The 15,998-nt window shown below is 47.8% G+C and overlaps 1 protein-coding gene and 1 non-coding gene across 2 annotated transcripts; one reads left to right on the forward strand and one right to left on the reverse strand.

Moving 5' to 3' along the window:
* Positions 1 to 7,413: 7,413 nt before the first annotated feature.
* LOC112891310 lies at positions 7,414 to 7,552 on the reverse strand. The gene has a single exon (XR_003228529.1). It is a non-coding gene; the product is annotated as a small nucleolar RNA Z247 (small nucleolar RNA).
* Positions 7,553 to 13,728: 6,176 nt separating this feature from the next.
* Positions 13,729 to 14,808, forward strand: LOC112888387 (auxin-responsive protein SAUR32-like). The gene is made up of 2 exons (XM_025954597.1): positions 13,729 to 14,332; positions 14,448 to 14,808. Exon 1 carries the CDS (start codon positions 13,869 to 13,871, stop codon positions 14,247 to 14,249), a length of 381 nt encoding a protein of 126 aa, XP_025810382.1. The 5' UTR covers positions 13,729 to 13,868; the 3' UTR covers positions 14,250 to 14,332; positions 14,448 to 14,808.
* Positions 14,809 to 15,998: the final 1,190 nt, after the last annotated feature.

The raw sequence follows: 15,998 nt of genomic DNA on the forward strand, positions 1-15,998 counted from the left end.
ACTTAAGAAGAGAAGTGACCATGGCCTCATGGTGTGGTCGACTGGTCGTTATCTGAAAGACCGACCATGTTCTATAATATGACCTCAATTCGGCAATCCAAATGTTCACCTAAAATTCTACAAAAATGGAAAGAGACGAATAATGTAGAGGCGCATGTCTCCACAAAATTTCAAGTCCAGACAAGTTCAGTAGAGGAAGAACGGAAAAGGAGAAATGTCCGCGGGGGTGGACGGTATTTGAAACACCGTCCACCCTCGTTCTATATTGGAACTACAAATCGACATTCCCAATCTTCACAAAAAATCCACAAAAATGCACAGAAATGGAGAAGGAAGGTCCGAATGTGTCCACAAAATTTCGCCCCAAAATAAATTCTGTAGAGGAACAACCAAAAAATAGAAATTTCCACGGGGTGGACCGTCCACCCCCTTGTGTCACCATCCCGGCGCCGGCGGCCGGCCGGGCGGGTGGTCGGTGTGTTGATGTTCAATGTTGGCAGGCCTCAAATTGAGGCCAGGTCTATATAGCCTGTGTGTGCGGAGATGAACTGAAATTGTTGTCAGCAAATCAAAATCTGTGCGCAAAGCTGCCACTGCCAGCATCAAAATCCGGCGATGCGATCCGCGAGAACCCGGAGGCCCTGGCGGGGTCACCATGGGCGCCGAGGAGAACGAAGCAGGTGCGGAACAGGACCAGCTTCAGCTACCTGGGCGCAGTCGTTCGACGAGGCCCTACAGCTCGCCTGCAGGGACCACCCGCCGATGAGGTTCGTCGATCGGCCTCGGGTTCGGGATGTGGCGGTCCGGCCGAGCTTCCAGATGCTCACGGCGGAAGCGTATGGGCACACAAATCGAAGGAAGCTCTCCAGGGATGCAGCGGGAAGGTGCGAGCGGCGGTCGCCGGCGGCAAGGCGACCTTGCCGGTTCCCATGGCGCCGTCCAAAATATTACAAAACGCCCATCCAAATATTTACAACACAGCCCCTATTATTTACATATAGACCCCGTTTTGGATTTTATAGTTTATGTTGTACCCCTATAATTTACATATAGACCCTTTATTTGGATCGCGATTATTAACCGCGATTCGAATATATGCAAAAAGCCCCCTGGTGTCGATCTCGAATTTGGTTCCGTCCCTCCGCTCCACCTCCGGCTGATCCGCCGCCGCTGCTCTCCCCACCTTCCGTGCTAGCAGGGAGCATGAAGGCCCATCTCTCTCCGATGCACGCAAGCCCAAGGATCCTATTCCTTCACTCTCTCTCCTCCCGCAACAAGTCCCCAACATGGCCGGCCATTGGAGCCGAGCGAGCACGCCGAGCAGGCGCGCGCTTCGCTTGAGCTCATGCAGCGGGCCATGGCAGGTTCTTCGGTATGTTCTGCTCGCCGGCTGCGGCTGTGGCTCGGTGGTCGGCGGGACGCGCGGTGGCGGATGCGGGTCGAGCAGGCCGTGATGGCGAGGCTACGCGGGAACCCGGGCAGCAGAAGAAAAAGAAAAAAATGTTACACCCACATGTACAAAAGGCTCCATCACGTGTCAATCATGTTAGATCTAAATTGTGCATGGTATCCATGATACATAATGTATTTATGTTACAACACGTGATGGCAAAAAAAAAAGTTACATGCAATGTGCTGGGTATGTCACGTGCATGGAGGGGACAAAAAATGTTTCTTGTCTCAAATTAATGGCCGGCACATCATGTGGAAAAAAGACAGAAATCTGAGATCTCAACTAATCATGCATGCAAGTTAGATCTAATCCTATATTTTCTGATTTAAAATATATAAAATAAAAATTAAAACTATTACCTCCTAAGACGTAACATTAATTGTATCTGATCGACGGTCCACTATCAGCGAACTGAAAAGATGAATTACTGAATTACATCCTAAAACTAAACAATGCGACGGGCAAAGCAAGGATCTGAGGCTACCAAGCATGCGATGCAAGCAACCAACAGCAAACACTTTGATGGTCACCGGATGCCACATGTTGCTGGGTTCAGAGTCCTCTGCACTCCTACTCCATTCCAACACCCGGCGTTTCAGGTCCTGACTGAATCGCAGATGAACCATCGCTCTGCCTTCCCTGTAACAACCTATTACCAGAATCTCGAAAGAAATGACACAAATTTACGGTAATTTCTGACCTATAGACACAAGATGCATTCGATCCATGTGGCCACGACTGGAAGAAATTGAAGGCATCGTTGATTCAGAAACTGGAACATATAGAGACACCTGAAAAAAAAAAGGAAATGGAACATACCATCAGACTTGGAGAAAAAACGCTCAAATAAGCTCTGTACACGAAGAGCTTAAAAAAGAGGGGGTATTGGAGTATTGGAATTCAAATCGGTTCTACCAAAATGTACAGAGATGGAGGGTGTGTGGCCGCGTGTCTCCACGAAATTTCGTGGCCAAATAAATTCTTTAGATGAAGAAATAAAAAAAAGAGAAATTTCCGTGGGGTGGACGGTCCGTCCTGTATTGAAAATTGAAATTGGCAGTCCAAATGTTCACCATATTTTCTACAAAAATTGGCACAGATGGAGAATTCAGAGCCGCATGCCTCCACGAAATTTCATGGACAGATAAATTCTATAGAGGAAGAACTAAAAAAAGAGAAAGCGCGCGCAAATCTCATCCCTCGCATCGAAATTTCCAGAAACAAGTCTAGAAAAACATCGGTACGATTCGGGGTCCCACCGTCGTGGCAAATTCCAATGTCAAATGACGGCCGATCAGTTCCCGCACAGCGAAGCCGTGCGAGTTCTTGGCAGCAAGGCGGAGCGGAGGAGTGGAGCTGAAGCTGAGTCGAGGAAACTGGGTAGCGGGAGGAGGAAGAGGGCGTATATGGCCGGGAACATTGTGCGCGCGCGCGATGGTGGCCGGAGAAAGCACCGGTGTAGCTGCTGGCTCGGCAGGGATGCCGCGGCGCCGTGACCGATCGAGAGAGCGCCGACGGCGAGGACGACGGGCTGGCACAGCAGACCAGGCAGGCGTGAGCGCGCGTGGCGTTTCGGCGCCTGGACACAGCCGTGCTGGTGCCCGCAGAGGCTGGCATGGTTGGGAACAGGAACGCGCCGCGTGCCGGCATTGCCGTGGCTCGGTGGTCGGCTGGAGACACGGTGGCGGATGCGGGTCCTGGTTGCGGCGAGGAGAGGTGGGAAACCGGGGGGCAGAAATCGTCAGACTTTTCCTTGCCGCAATCTTCAGTTCCATCCCGTTCATCAATGGTTCAGGAGTGTTTTGACCATAGCACCACCAGTCGAGCTGAAAGACGAACGCGTCGGTGCTGAGCGATGCGACGGACGAAAGAAGGGTTCGAGAGATCGCAGCAAACACTTTGATGGCCACCAGATACTGCATGTTGGCGTGTTGCTGGGTTCAGACTAAAAGATAACGAAGTTAACTATGATCGCCTATCTCGGATAATCATAGGTTGCATGTTTATATATAGAAGCAATATTATAGATATAGGTGGTTAAGCTAGACTCTCGTGTTGGAAATTATAAGGACTCTATATTTAACTATCGTATCTATAAGAGTCACAACCGAACCAACCTATGTATGTCTCGTGTACAAATATATCTTTAGCTTATCTCTAAATATATCTCTAACACCCCCTCTCAATCGAAACTTTCAGCCACTTGAAAGATTGAGATTGTATATAAACTCATTGAACTTAGCAACCGGCAACGCCTTTTTGAAAGCATCAGCTACCTGGTCTTTTGTGGAGATGAGTCGAACATGCAATTGTTTCTTGAGTACTCTTTCTCTGACAAAGTGAAAATCAATCTCTATATGTTTTGCTCTGGCATGAAACACTGGATAGGCAGACAAATAGGTTGCACCCAAGTTATTACACCATAAAATTGATGTGCGACTCATCTTGACACCGAGCTCAGCTAGCAATTGCTCGAGCCAAATAATTTCTGTTGTTGCATTTGCTATGGCTTTATACTCTGCTTCATTTCTGTTGTTGCATTTGCTATGGCTTTATACTCTGCTTCAGTACTTGATCGAGAGACTGTGGGCTGTTTTCTGGCACTCCATGAGATCAAATTAGTACCAAAGAATACAGCAAACTCGCCTGTAGAACATCTGTCATCCACATCACCTGCCCAGTCGGCATCTGAAAAGGCACTAAGAAAAGGACGTATTGTTTTCTGAATGTGCAAACCTAAGTTGATCGTATGCTTTATGTATCTTAATATCCTTTTGACTGCTGCCCAGTGCGTAGACGTTGGAGCACGTAGAAATTGACAGACTTGATTTACAGCATATGATAAATCAGGTCGGGTGAGTGTGAGATATTGGAGAGCACCCACAATACTTCTGTAGCGAGTACTATCTTTGGAACTCAAGGGTGTACCTTCATAACTTGATAATTTTTCTGAAGCCGACAATGGAGTAGTGCATGGTTTGCAACCGACCATGCCAACCCGTGTCAATAAGTCTTGTGCATATTTTCTTTGAGAAAGAGTTATACCCGCATTTTCTTCCTTGACTTCAATACCCAGAAAATAATGTAGCTTTCCAAGATCTTTCAAGGCAAAATCTTCACGAAGATCAGCGAGTAGAGCTGTCACAGCTTCAGGTGCATTACTTGTGACAATGATATCATCAACATAAATAAGCATATAGATTATTATATCACCTTTATTATAAATAAATAAGGATGTATCTGATTTAGAGAACACAAAACCCACGGAAATCAATTTGTTACTTAACCTGGAGTACCAAGCTCTGGGTGCCTGTTTAAGCCCATAGATAGCTTTGTCCAATTTGCATACATAATGAGGAGTTTCAGCGCTTTCAAATCCCGGTGGTTGTTTCATATACACTTCCTCTTCCAGAACGCCATGAAGAAACACATTCTGTACATCCAACTATTTTAGGCACCAACCCTTGGAGACTGCAATAGAAAGTACCAGTCGTACAGTGGCTATTTTGACAACTGGACTAAAAGTATCTTTATAGTCAATGCCATATCGCTGCTTGAAGCATTTCGCTACCAAACGAGCCTTATATCTATCAATGCTCCCATCAGCTTTCCTTTTAATTTTGTACACCCACTTGCAATTATATTCTGCCCGGACTTGCTTCGCACTAGGCGCCATGTTTGGTTTTTTCTGAGTGCATCAAATTCAGCTTCCATAGCTTGCCTCCACTTGGAATTGGCTAATGCTTCTCGAACTGAATTGGGTTCCCCTGTTGCACTGAAGAAACTATATCGGATCATACCATCATACATGCGCTTAGGTTTCACAATCCCGCTCTGGAGTCGAGTCTGGTGACGTTGTGGTTCTGAATCTGGAATAGAAGAGACAAGAGGAGCACCCGTGGGAGGCACGGTTGAGACTGGGACACGCTGATTGGTCGGGCCAGTTGTCGCGGAGGGAGAGGGCGAAGTCGACGCGCTTTCGTTTTGCGCGTCAGGTACATGCGGGGCGGAGGCGGGTGGAGATCTCGATGGAGATTCGCCCTCATGTGCTGGTGCTGATTGCATTGCTCCCATCCTGGGCGCCGTGTCCAAATCAGCTTCGAGGGGAGTACTCGGAGTGTCGATCGAATCTGCCTGGGATCGATTTCCTAGATCTTCGATGACAGGAAGCAGCGATGCATCTGGAAATAGTTGAACGCCGGGAATACCACCTGCACTTGGGATGCCATTTTCTTTCTGTAACACACTAGGATCACCAGGCACATTAGTAGGATTAGTAATGTTAGAATCATAGCAATCGTCATCCCCTGGATTACGGAGAGAAGAAGGAAGGAGGACAATTTCACTTTGAAGGAGAGCGCCAGAATTGGGATGAAGGGTGGCAAAAGGGAAACAGCTTCATCAAAGACGACATCGCGTGATATGTAGATACGACCAGTGGAGATGTCGAGGCACTTAAAGCCTTTGTGCATAGAACTATAGCCAAGGACCGCACACTGCATAGAGCGAAAAGATAATTTGCGTGAATTGTAAGGTCGAAGGTTGGGCCAACAAGCACAACCAAACACGCGTAGGTTATTATAGTCAGGCGTCTCACCAAGAAGCCGAGTAGCAGGCACCTCAAACTGAATTACTTTGCTGGGAAGAAGATTGATGAGATGTGTGGCGATGAGGAAGGCCTGGTCCCAAAATTTTAAGGGCATGGAGGCATTTGCAAGAAGGGCAAGCCCAACCTCTACTATGTGACGGTGCTTGCACTCGGTAGCTCCGTTTTGTTGGTGAGCATGAGGACAAGAGACATGGTGACTAATACCAATTTTCTAAGGAATTTAACTTCTCATATTCTCCACCCCAATCGGATTGAATACATAAAATTTTTCGAGAAAGTTTGCGTTCTATTAAATTTTGGAAGTCTTGAAAAACTCTAAACACATCAGATTTGTGTCGAAGGAGATAGATCCAGGTGTATTTGGAGTAATCATCAATGAAACTAACATAGTAGTTGTGGCGTCCAACAGAGGTAGGTGCAGGTCCCCACACATCAGAATAAATTAACTCAAGAGGAGCACTTGAGATTTTATTAGACACGGGATACGGAAGCTGATGGCTCTTGGCCCACTGACATGAATCACAGACTGACTCCACACTTTTATTACTAGCACAAGGTAAACTATTTGAGCTAATGACCTTCTGAACTATCGGAATAGCAGGATGACTAAGGCGGCTATGCCATAGGGATATGGATGGCGTGTGAGCAGCAAGGGCTTCTGGATTCGGCCTCTGTCCTCTAGGAGATGCGCTGGATGAAAGAGGATAGAGACCGCCTTGACACCTACCGTGGTACAGGATCTTTTTCGTGTCCTTGTCCTTGATAACAAAAAAATCCGAGTGAAATTCAAGATAGGCGTTATTGTCTTTAGCTATTTTATGAACGGAAGCGAGGCTTTTTGTTGCAGAGGGAACATGAAGAATATTGTTAAGAAAAAGGTTGCTGGTAGGGGTATGAACAATTGTATGACCAACATTGCTAATTTGCATACCTGTGCCGTTGGCAGTGTGGACTTGATCATGCCCACTGTAACCATCTCGAACTGTGAGCTTCTCCAATTCACCGGTCACATGATTTGTAGCCCCACTGTCAGCATACCAATTTGTGTCCACACCATAGGCTTCGGAGGGTCGCCCACGGTATTGCTCATCTTCATCATAGCGAAAGTAGCACTACTTGGCTTCATGGTTTGTTTTCTTGCAGATTTGACACGGCGTCTTCCTGTTGCTTTGTTGGTTGCTGCCTTGGTTGTTGGAGAAGTTTTGGTTGTTGTTGTTCGATGCTGGAAACCTTTGATTTGATCTGCCGCCACTACGGCGACCCCCAGAGCGTCCACGGTTTCCACGGCCTCGAGATGCCACATTTGTCGAGGATTGATGCTGCTCAGTTCCTTGATACATCTCGAGTCGGAGATCATACTCCATTAGAAGCGAGTAGAGCTCAGAAAGAGAAAGGTCCCCTGATCGGCCCATCATAGAAGAAACAAACGGGTGATAGTCAAAATCTAAACCGTTGAGTATATGAGCAACAACCTCGTCATCATTGACGGTGACACCGGCTGAAGCAAGTTCATCCTTGATGTTCTGCATCTTGTTGAAATAGGCCGTCGTCGTCAGGCTTCCCTTCTTGGCAGTGGCCAATTGCATACGCAGGTTTGTAACCCGCGCTCTTGATTGAGCTGCAAACATGACCCCTAGCACCTTCCATGCTTCAGCAGAAGTCGTTGCAGTCGCAATCCCAGCGAGGACCTCCTTGGAGACCGAGTTCACCAGGTAACTGAGTAGTTGTTGATCTTTTTCCACCCATGAGTCATGCTCTGGGTTGGGGATTTGCTTCTTCTTGCCGTCGACATCTGGTCGCGGTTCAGGAATAGTTCCGTCCAAGATGCCGAGCACCTTGGCACCACGAACAGCCGGCAGGAACTGTGTTTTTCACAAGACGAAATTGTCCCGCGTAAGTTTGTCCGACACCGGGTGTCCAAAGTGCGAGGAGGGATGCGACGAGGAGGAGGACGCCATCTGTGCGTCGCGAAGATTTCCTTCGTCGCGGCCTTTCCCTCACGGCGAGTTTTGTCGTAGATGTGCTTGATGGATGTATTAGGAAGAGCAGGCTCTGATACCATAAAAGATAATGAAGTTAACTATGATTGCCTATCTTGGCTAATCATAGGTTGCATGTTTATATATAGAAGCAATGTTACAGATATAAGTGGTTAAGCTAGACTCTCGTGTTGGAAATTACAAAGACTCTATATTTAACTATCCTATCTATGAGAGTCACAACCGAACCAACCTATGTATGTCTCGTGTACAAATGTATCGTTAGCATATCTCTAAATATATCTCTAACACAGACATCCGAGTCCTTATTCTGCACCCCAACGAGTATATTCCAGCACCCGGCATTCAGATCCCAGCCAAGGGCATGTCTGAAAACTTTTTTAAAGTTTAGTTGTTGTCATATCGAATCTTCGGATATAATTAGGAGGAATAAATATGAAGTAATTATAAAACTAGTTACACAGATGGAGGCTAATTCGCGAGACGAATCTATTAAGTCTAGTTAATCCATCATTAGCATATATTTACTGTAGCACCATATTGTGAAACCATGGACTAATTAGACTTAATAGATTCGTCTCCCAAATTAGTCTTTATCTGTGCAATTAGTTTTATAATTAATCTATATTTAATACTCTTAATTAGTAATGAAACATAGTACTGACTGAATTGACACTTGTTCAGTACAGTGCAGACTGGTCCAGCAAAACCACCATGCTGATGCTGATCATCTGACAGTTCCTTATGAATTGATTGGCCCTGTAAAATCCACCATCACCTAAAGTGCTGGAATCATTTGGCTTTACTCCAGCAAAGATCGATCACTCGTCTGTGAACCCTCTCCCGGCCTCCTGCTGCCCGGCACAGCCGGAGCCATGGCCACCACTTGTCAGCGGCTGCGACCCGATCGCCACCGGAAGCTCTGCAAAAATCGCTGGAAGATGATGGGCGAACAGAGGTGCCTCATCCCCTGGAATTTCGTGCTCAAATACAGACCATAGACCATCCCATGTTCTTCTATCTAAAGGAGTATTGGACTTCAAAAGGGCGATCCAAATGCTCACTGAAAATTCTACAAAAATGGACAGAGACGGAGGGTGTATGGAAGCATGTTCCCACAAATTTTGTGGCCAAATAAATTCTGTTGATGAAGAAATAAAAAAGAGAAATTTCCATGGGGTGGACGGTATTTCAAATTGGCGATCCAAATGTTCACCAAATTTTCTACAAAAATTGACACGGATGGATAATGCAGGGCCGCATGCCTCCACGAAATTTCAAGGACAAATAAATTTTGTAGAGGAAGAACTAAAAAAAGAGAAATGTCCGTGTGGTGGACGCGGCATTCCGGTGCCGGCGGGCGCAAATCTCGACCAAAAATGGGTAACACGGAGCAGGCGCTGGTGAAGCTGCTGCCTCGGCAGGAATTGGATGTCGCGGCGCTGTGGCCGAGAGCGAGCCGACGGCGACGACGGCCGGCAGGCATCGCAGGCGGCAGCCGTGACCGCGTGAGGTGTTCTGGCGTCTGGACACCGGCGGGCTGGTGCCCGCGGAGGCCGGCATGTTTGGGAACGGGAGCACCGGCATTTCCGTGGCTTGGTGGTCGGCATGACGCGGTGGCGGATGCGGGTCGAGCAGGCCCGTGATGGCGAGGCTGCGCGGGATCCCCGTCCGGCAGAAATCGTCAGACTTGCCCCTTGACACAATCTTCAGTCCCATCCCGTTCTCCTTTCTGAATCTGCAGCGCCTTGCATTCGTTCAATGTTTCAGGAGTGTTTTTGCCACAACAAGGATTTGAGAGATCGCACGAACTACCAGCTACCAAGCTTGACGTGCAACCAACAGCAAGCACTTTGATCGCCACCGGATGCTACTAGATGTCGTTGGGTTCAGAGAATCCATTCCTGCACTCCTACCTCATCCTTCCCAACACCCCACACTCCACTTCCTGACTGAATCGCGAGTTTACAGGTTTATCGTCGCCATGCCTTCACTGTACAACAACCTACTGTTACTAGAATCTCAAAAGGAAAAAAAAAGGAAAAAGAAAGGAACTAATTTACCCTAGTTTCTGACCCGGCTAACGAATCGACAGACGACAGGGATTATTGCACTCTTAAAACACATGTTACTGACTGACTTGACACTTGCTTAGCATACAGTACTGAGTTGCAGCCTCGTCCTGCGAAACCTATGGTCGCCCAAAGTGCTCCAATCATTCGCTTTTAGCCCACCAAAGATCAAGATCTCACTCCGGCCCAGCTGAAATCATCGAACGGAGGATCGAAAAGAGGAACGTGAAAGCAAGCTTGACGGATCCACATCGACAGCCCGATCCATCATTGACGAATCGTCGTTGTCGCGAGCCACCTCTCGATATCCCACGATGCAGATTGCAGGAGCAGCCGGCGAACGGATGGCTGGGAGGTTCCTGCTTTCCATGGCGGGCCACCATTGGCGAGTGCTGCAGGCCAAAGGAGGATCAGAGGCCCGACAAGGACGATGGCGAAGCATGGTGGCCAGGTCCCGTTCCATGCTTAGTCCTGCTCATGGACAATTATTGGATGGATTAGTCTCCTTTTTGTCACTGATCGGTCTCACTGACTCACTCCTTTCCATGCTTTCTGCAGCCCCCTTTTTGTATGTAGCCCAAGGAATTTCTTTCTTTCTTTCCCGTATCTTTGTTTGGAGGGTAGCCCATGGACAATTCCATTTTTTTTCCCTCCTCCGACAGTCCGACCAAGATACCCCAGAGCTGTTGAGTTCAGCCTCTAAAATCTGAATCACTGGCACTGCAAGTGCAGGCTATCAGTAAGCAAAGTAGGACATCTCTGAATTCACTCCCACAGAATTGATCTGTAAACATCAGGTTCAGAAAAATCCTGTTCAAATTCGTTACAAGAAACTAAAAGCATCTGTCAACCTGCCTTCTCATGCATGTGTATGGTGAGCCGTAAGTGCCTGTAACAAGAACCACAGTACAGTCCTCTCTGTACCCAGCAAATTCGACAAGTTTCAGGCAAACCTTGCATCCCATTGCACTGTGGAGTATACTACGACAGCTCGGATGTCCCCATCCGTGGGGGAATAACTTCTGTTGCGGATCGTTTCTCAGGGGCCGGAGCTTTACAATAATGGAGGCGCTAGAGCTAGGGGTTCGACGTTTGACCGCCACCCACCAACCAAACCCCCTTTCCTATCCATCACTTTGCTTGGCGAAATTATTGGGAGCGAAGCAAAGCAAAGGGAGGGATTGCGCCTGAGCCTGAACCCTGCACTTTGCCCGGTAGTGGAGTGAGTCTAGGAATCATTTCGTCCATCATGTACTCCTTTTTTTTTTGAAGAAATCATGGTACTCCACTCCTGCAGTTTCTTCGGATACAGAAAATTTCGCAGCAGTCAGTCCAAAATTGTTGCGCACAGATTTGCTACGGCAACTTTGCTATAACCTTTTTCTTCTGGAAAGATTTTGATCACCACAACTTCTCTGAATTTGAGATGGGGAAATACTATTGTCAGTTCAGTTACAGCAGGTATCAATCACTTTGGTTCGACCATGGGAAAAAAATCACTTTGGTTTTCTTGGTAATCCTGGTTCTCTTGGCGCCTACTACTTTGGTTCATGTTCATCCATCCGGAGTGATTGGTTAATGGTTAGTACAGCAGAACATTCTACTGGCAATCATACTACTACTGATTGATTGCCAGAAGTGAATACAATTACATGAACTCCATAAAATTAAAAGCAGTGCCTCTAGCCCCCCTCTCTCTGCTACCACCGGAGGTCTAAAGCTACGGAAATATATTCAGGCACACAGGTGGCTCGCAAGTCACCGAGACCGGTTGGTGGTGCGCAGGCGCAGAGACCGATCAGATAAAGAAAAACCAATAGTGCTAACGCTATCTCCAACATCGTTCTCTGTATCCTTCATTTACAGAATTCTCTACAACATTCTCTCCTCTATATCTCATTTCTCTCCAACAACGTTCTCTAAATCTCGTTCTCTGTACATTAAACCCTATATTAGAAACGTATTTTGTTCCAAATTTTTGTACGTACGTATTTATCATACCTCAAATGCTATGGACATATTTTATTTTTATTTAATTCAGTGTTTAAAACGTAAAGAAAAAATAGAGAAGATGAGAGAGAATCTCTATATATACAGGAAACCTGTAGCGTTCTCTATTTTAGAGGACCATTTAGAGAACGCTGCTGGAGCAATAGAGAACGGAATCTTCTCTATATATACTATATATAGGGTAGAGAACGGTTTAGAGGGTATGGATAAAGACAGACTAAAAAAACAGTCCCGCGCGTTGTCGGGACACTGAAAACCGGTGCCGTATTTCGCCTCGTGTCCTTTGCTGTCCTTTCATCCTCGCTCGTGCCCCAATCAATCCGCAGAGCTTCCAAAATCCTTAGCTTTATATCTCTCCGGCCGCCCCCACTAGCGAGTAGCGAACGTGAAAAGTGCCGCTTCAAAGAGAGAACCGGCTGGGCTGACTTTTGTACTCAACCGGCAGCGAATTGCCTAACTACTCCTACAGTTTGTTCGTTTGTTTATCTCCAAGTACTGGTCGCTGCTTTTATTTTTTTTTACTCCATAGTGGTAGCTAGAGTATCTTCAGCATCATCATGGAGCTTGGTAGTATTTGATCACTAGCTAGCGACCAAAAGACATCTATCATGGAGGGTGAAGATCGATCTTGAGGAGCTTTAAAAAGATGGATTGGATGCAGTAGTGGAACAAGAAGGTACCTTTTTTTTCCTTGCCCTCCTGCGCTCTTGGATCGTTCGTTGCCATTGTGAAACAAGCGCAAAGTACTGGCGGTGATCTCATTTGCAGCACGTTCATGCGCGCGCGTATATGTACCGTCGCGTACCACCCCAGATTCCAAGCCGTACGTTTTGCAGAGAGAGAGAGAGAGAGAGAGAGAGATTTTTATTCCTCTCTCTAGCGTAAAAAACTAAAAAAATCTTCTGTAGCATGCACGAATCTGGGAGAGAGAGAGAGAGAGAGAGCCGTGGCCGTCGGAGCTGGAGCGAATCACGCGCGCACGCCTGGAGTCGCGGCCGTTCCGGGGCAGATAGTACCTGCTCCCCCCCTTCCCTGTTCCGTTAGTCCTCTCCATCATATCGCTCTCGGCTCCGGCCGCCGGCGACACGCGTCTGGGCGGTGACCTCATCACGGCCGGCCGGCCAAGCACGCACGTACGTATGCGTACGGCCCGGAGGAGGCGCCACCTCCCCCAAAGACGTCTCCCTCATCATTCACCCGAGATTACGTGTCGTGGCCTCGCGTACATACATACGTACATGCCTAGTCCTCGTAGGGATTATATTGTACGTATATACATACATCACTGCGTATAAGAAGGAATCGGCGAAGAAAATTAAAGGGAAATAAGGAAATTCGGATTTATGACGTGATCTTTTCCTCTCTAATGGCATTTATTCGATTAAGATAGGCCAATGCGCCCTACCCAGAGACGCCTCTCCTCTTATACACGCACGGGCACCTCGCCCCCTCCCTCCCCACGGAGACGCCTCAAGCCAAGCAAAAGCCGAGAAGAATCCAGCCGCCGAGCCCTCCCCAGCAGTCGCACACACCAACCAACCACCGTACCACCGCCTCCTCGCCGCCATGCAGCAGCAGCAGCCGCGCCGCCGCGCCTCCCCGGCCGCGTCGCTCTGACGTGCGTCGCCGTCGTCGGTCGTCTCGTGCCGGAGGCTGCGGCCTGGAGTTGGAGCTAGCTAGCCCTACGCGGGACTCGCGCGCCCAGGGACCGGACCGACCGATCGATGGGGGTTCACCTGCTCAAGAAGCAGCACTCGTCGGCGTCGCTGGGGGGCTCGAGCGGGGGGCCGATGCCGCCCAAGGGGTGCATGGCGGTGCGCGTGGTGGGGCCCGGGCCCGGCGGCGGGGAGTTGGAGGAGGAGCGGTTCGTGGTGCCGGTGGGGTACCTCAAGCACCCGCTGTTCGTGGCGCTGCTCAAGGCGGCGGAGGAGGAGTACGGCTTCGAGCAGAAGGGCGCCATCACCATCCCCTGCGGCGTCGACCACTTCCGCCGCGTCCAGGGCATCATCCACCACCAGAAGCACCACCACATCTCCGGCGGCGGGCACCATGGCCACCACAACCACCACCACCACTTGAACATCGCGGGGTGCTTCCGCGCCTGATGCCCCCAGGAAGAGAAGGGAGATCCATGCATGCCGGCCCATCATCTATCTCCAGCTAGCGGATGGATCGAAGAACAATAACGGTACCTATTTTATTTAGGGTTTTTCTTGATTTTTAGGACTTAGATGCAGGCCGCGGATAGATGATCGAAGGATCATGGTTTGGTTGCTTGAGCTAGCGTAATCGTGGATCTGCAGGTCTGGACATATGGACGGACGGATGGATATCATTAGAGTTTTTCTCTAGGTTTCTGATGATGATGAAAAAGGAAATCAAAGAATCGTGAATGTTTCAGTGCTTAGACTTTATGCTCTGTCCGGCCTCTCTTGATCTCCCTTTCTCTTCTACTAGTTCTTCTCTCTCTTTTGTGAATGCTAGCTAGCTACTACCAGTTGTTGGCATACTGCCATATCTTTCCGGATTAATTTCTCAGATTCCGAAGTATATAGCTCTTCTTCTCCATCAAAATCCCGAAGTTTTTTTGAATGCCTATAAACAGACGGATTGGCAATTTATAACGAGGAGGTTCTAATTCCGCACTCCCTCCGTTCAAAATTAGATCTATATAGCTCTTCTATAAGCGGGCCTCACCTGATTATTGTCTTCCTAGTTGAGCATCAAACAGGGAAAGGAGCCCCTTGGCAAAGAAAGAGAAGAGGGGCCATAGCAAAGCCTCTTTTGTGAGTGTGCGTGCTCCCTTCTTTTGTCACATCTCCTCTGTTCTCCCAATCAAGCTTGGGTTTAGTGATGAATCATAGTCCTCTTTGAGCCTGTTTGTGCTGCATATTATATAGCCAGTGCTATTGAATGGCTAGCTAGCGCTGTATACTATTGCCGTCCAACAGCCAGCTGCAAGTGGCGTGCAAGACGACAATGTTCTTGTGAAAATATTGGCGTCATATGCGTGCTTTCATTAATCTTCAGTCGAGGAACATGTGTGCATGGGGAAGAGAGACCTGGTACTGCAACTGTGCAGAAGGATTCTATCATTCTAGTCTGCAGGTGAGGTGTATAGTATAGGGCGGCGCCGCAGTAGAAAGGGGCAGACACACAGACTGATTCCGCCGAGCACAGGAAAGCAATGGGCACACGTGTTGGCATGTACAAATATATTAAAACTATTATCAGGTGCAGTGGGTCGCTATTTTTATCTCCTCACCACACTCCAGTGGACGGAGTAATTCTCTTGGTGAATCGCTCTCGTTGTAATCTTCTCGACCAGTGGATGAAAACGATGCCCCCCTTTTGGAACCTGACAAAAGTGGATCACCCTCTTCATCTTTACATCTCCAACCAATATAAATATAATATAATATAATACTAGTAGTGTAAAAGGTTTCACGTGTGGAGAGAATTTAAAAAACACGTTTGACTTTGACCTCGACACGCACCACTTACTCCGATCCCATGGATCATTCTATTCCAGATTAGTCAGACAAGACGAAAGAACCTTGTAGCACCGATGGTATATCTAGTAGTAGGTGCAAGGGTCCTTGCATGTTTTCCATGTTTCTAATTCTACATGTGAAAGCATACGCAGTAATGTTCTCTCTGAAAGCATAGAAAGTACACACAGTACGCAGTGCGTGGCAATTCAGCTCGTCAGCTGCTCGAGAAGCAGGCAGCACACATTTTGTTTAAGCGCCTGAAAATATTAGTAAAGTAGTAGACGATCTTCGCGACGGGAAGGAGTGCAAAATAAGCATCATGATTAGGAGCTTATTGGCATATATGAGTAAAAACAAAAA

The sequence above is a fragment of the Panicum hallii genome, chromosome 4 (genome assembly GCF_002211085.1).
Source record: "Panicum hallii strain FIL2 chromosome 4, PHallii_v3.1, whole genome shotgun sequence".
Classification (NCBI taxonomy): Eukaryota; Viridiplantae; Streptophyta; class Magnoliopsida; order Poales; family Poaceae; genus Panicum; species Panicum hallii.

What these genes read in the sequence shown, in the direction of transcription:
- LOC112888387 (XM_025954597.1), top strand. Translation starts at nt 13,869, where the DNA reads ATGGGGGTTCACCTGCTCAAGAAGCAGCACTCGTCGGCGTCGCTGGGG.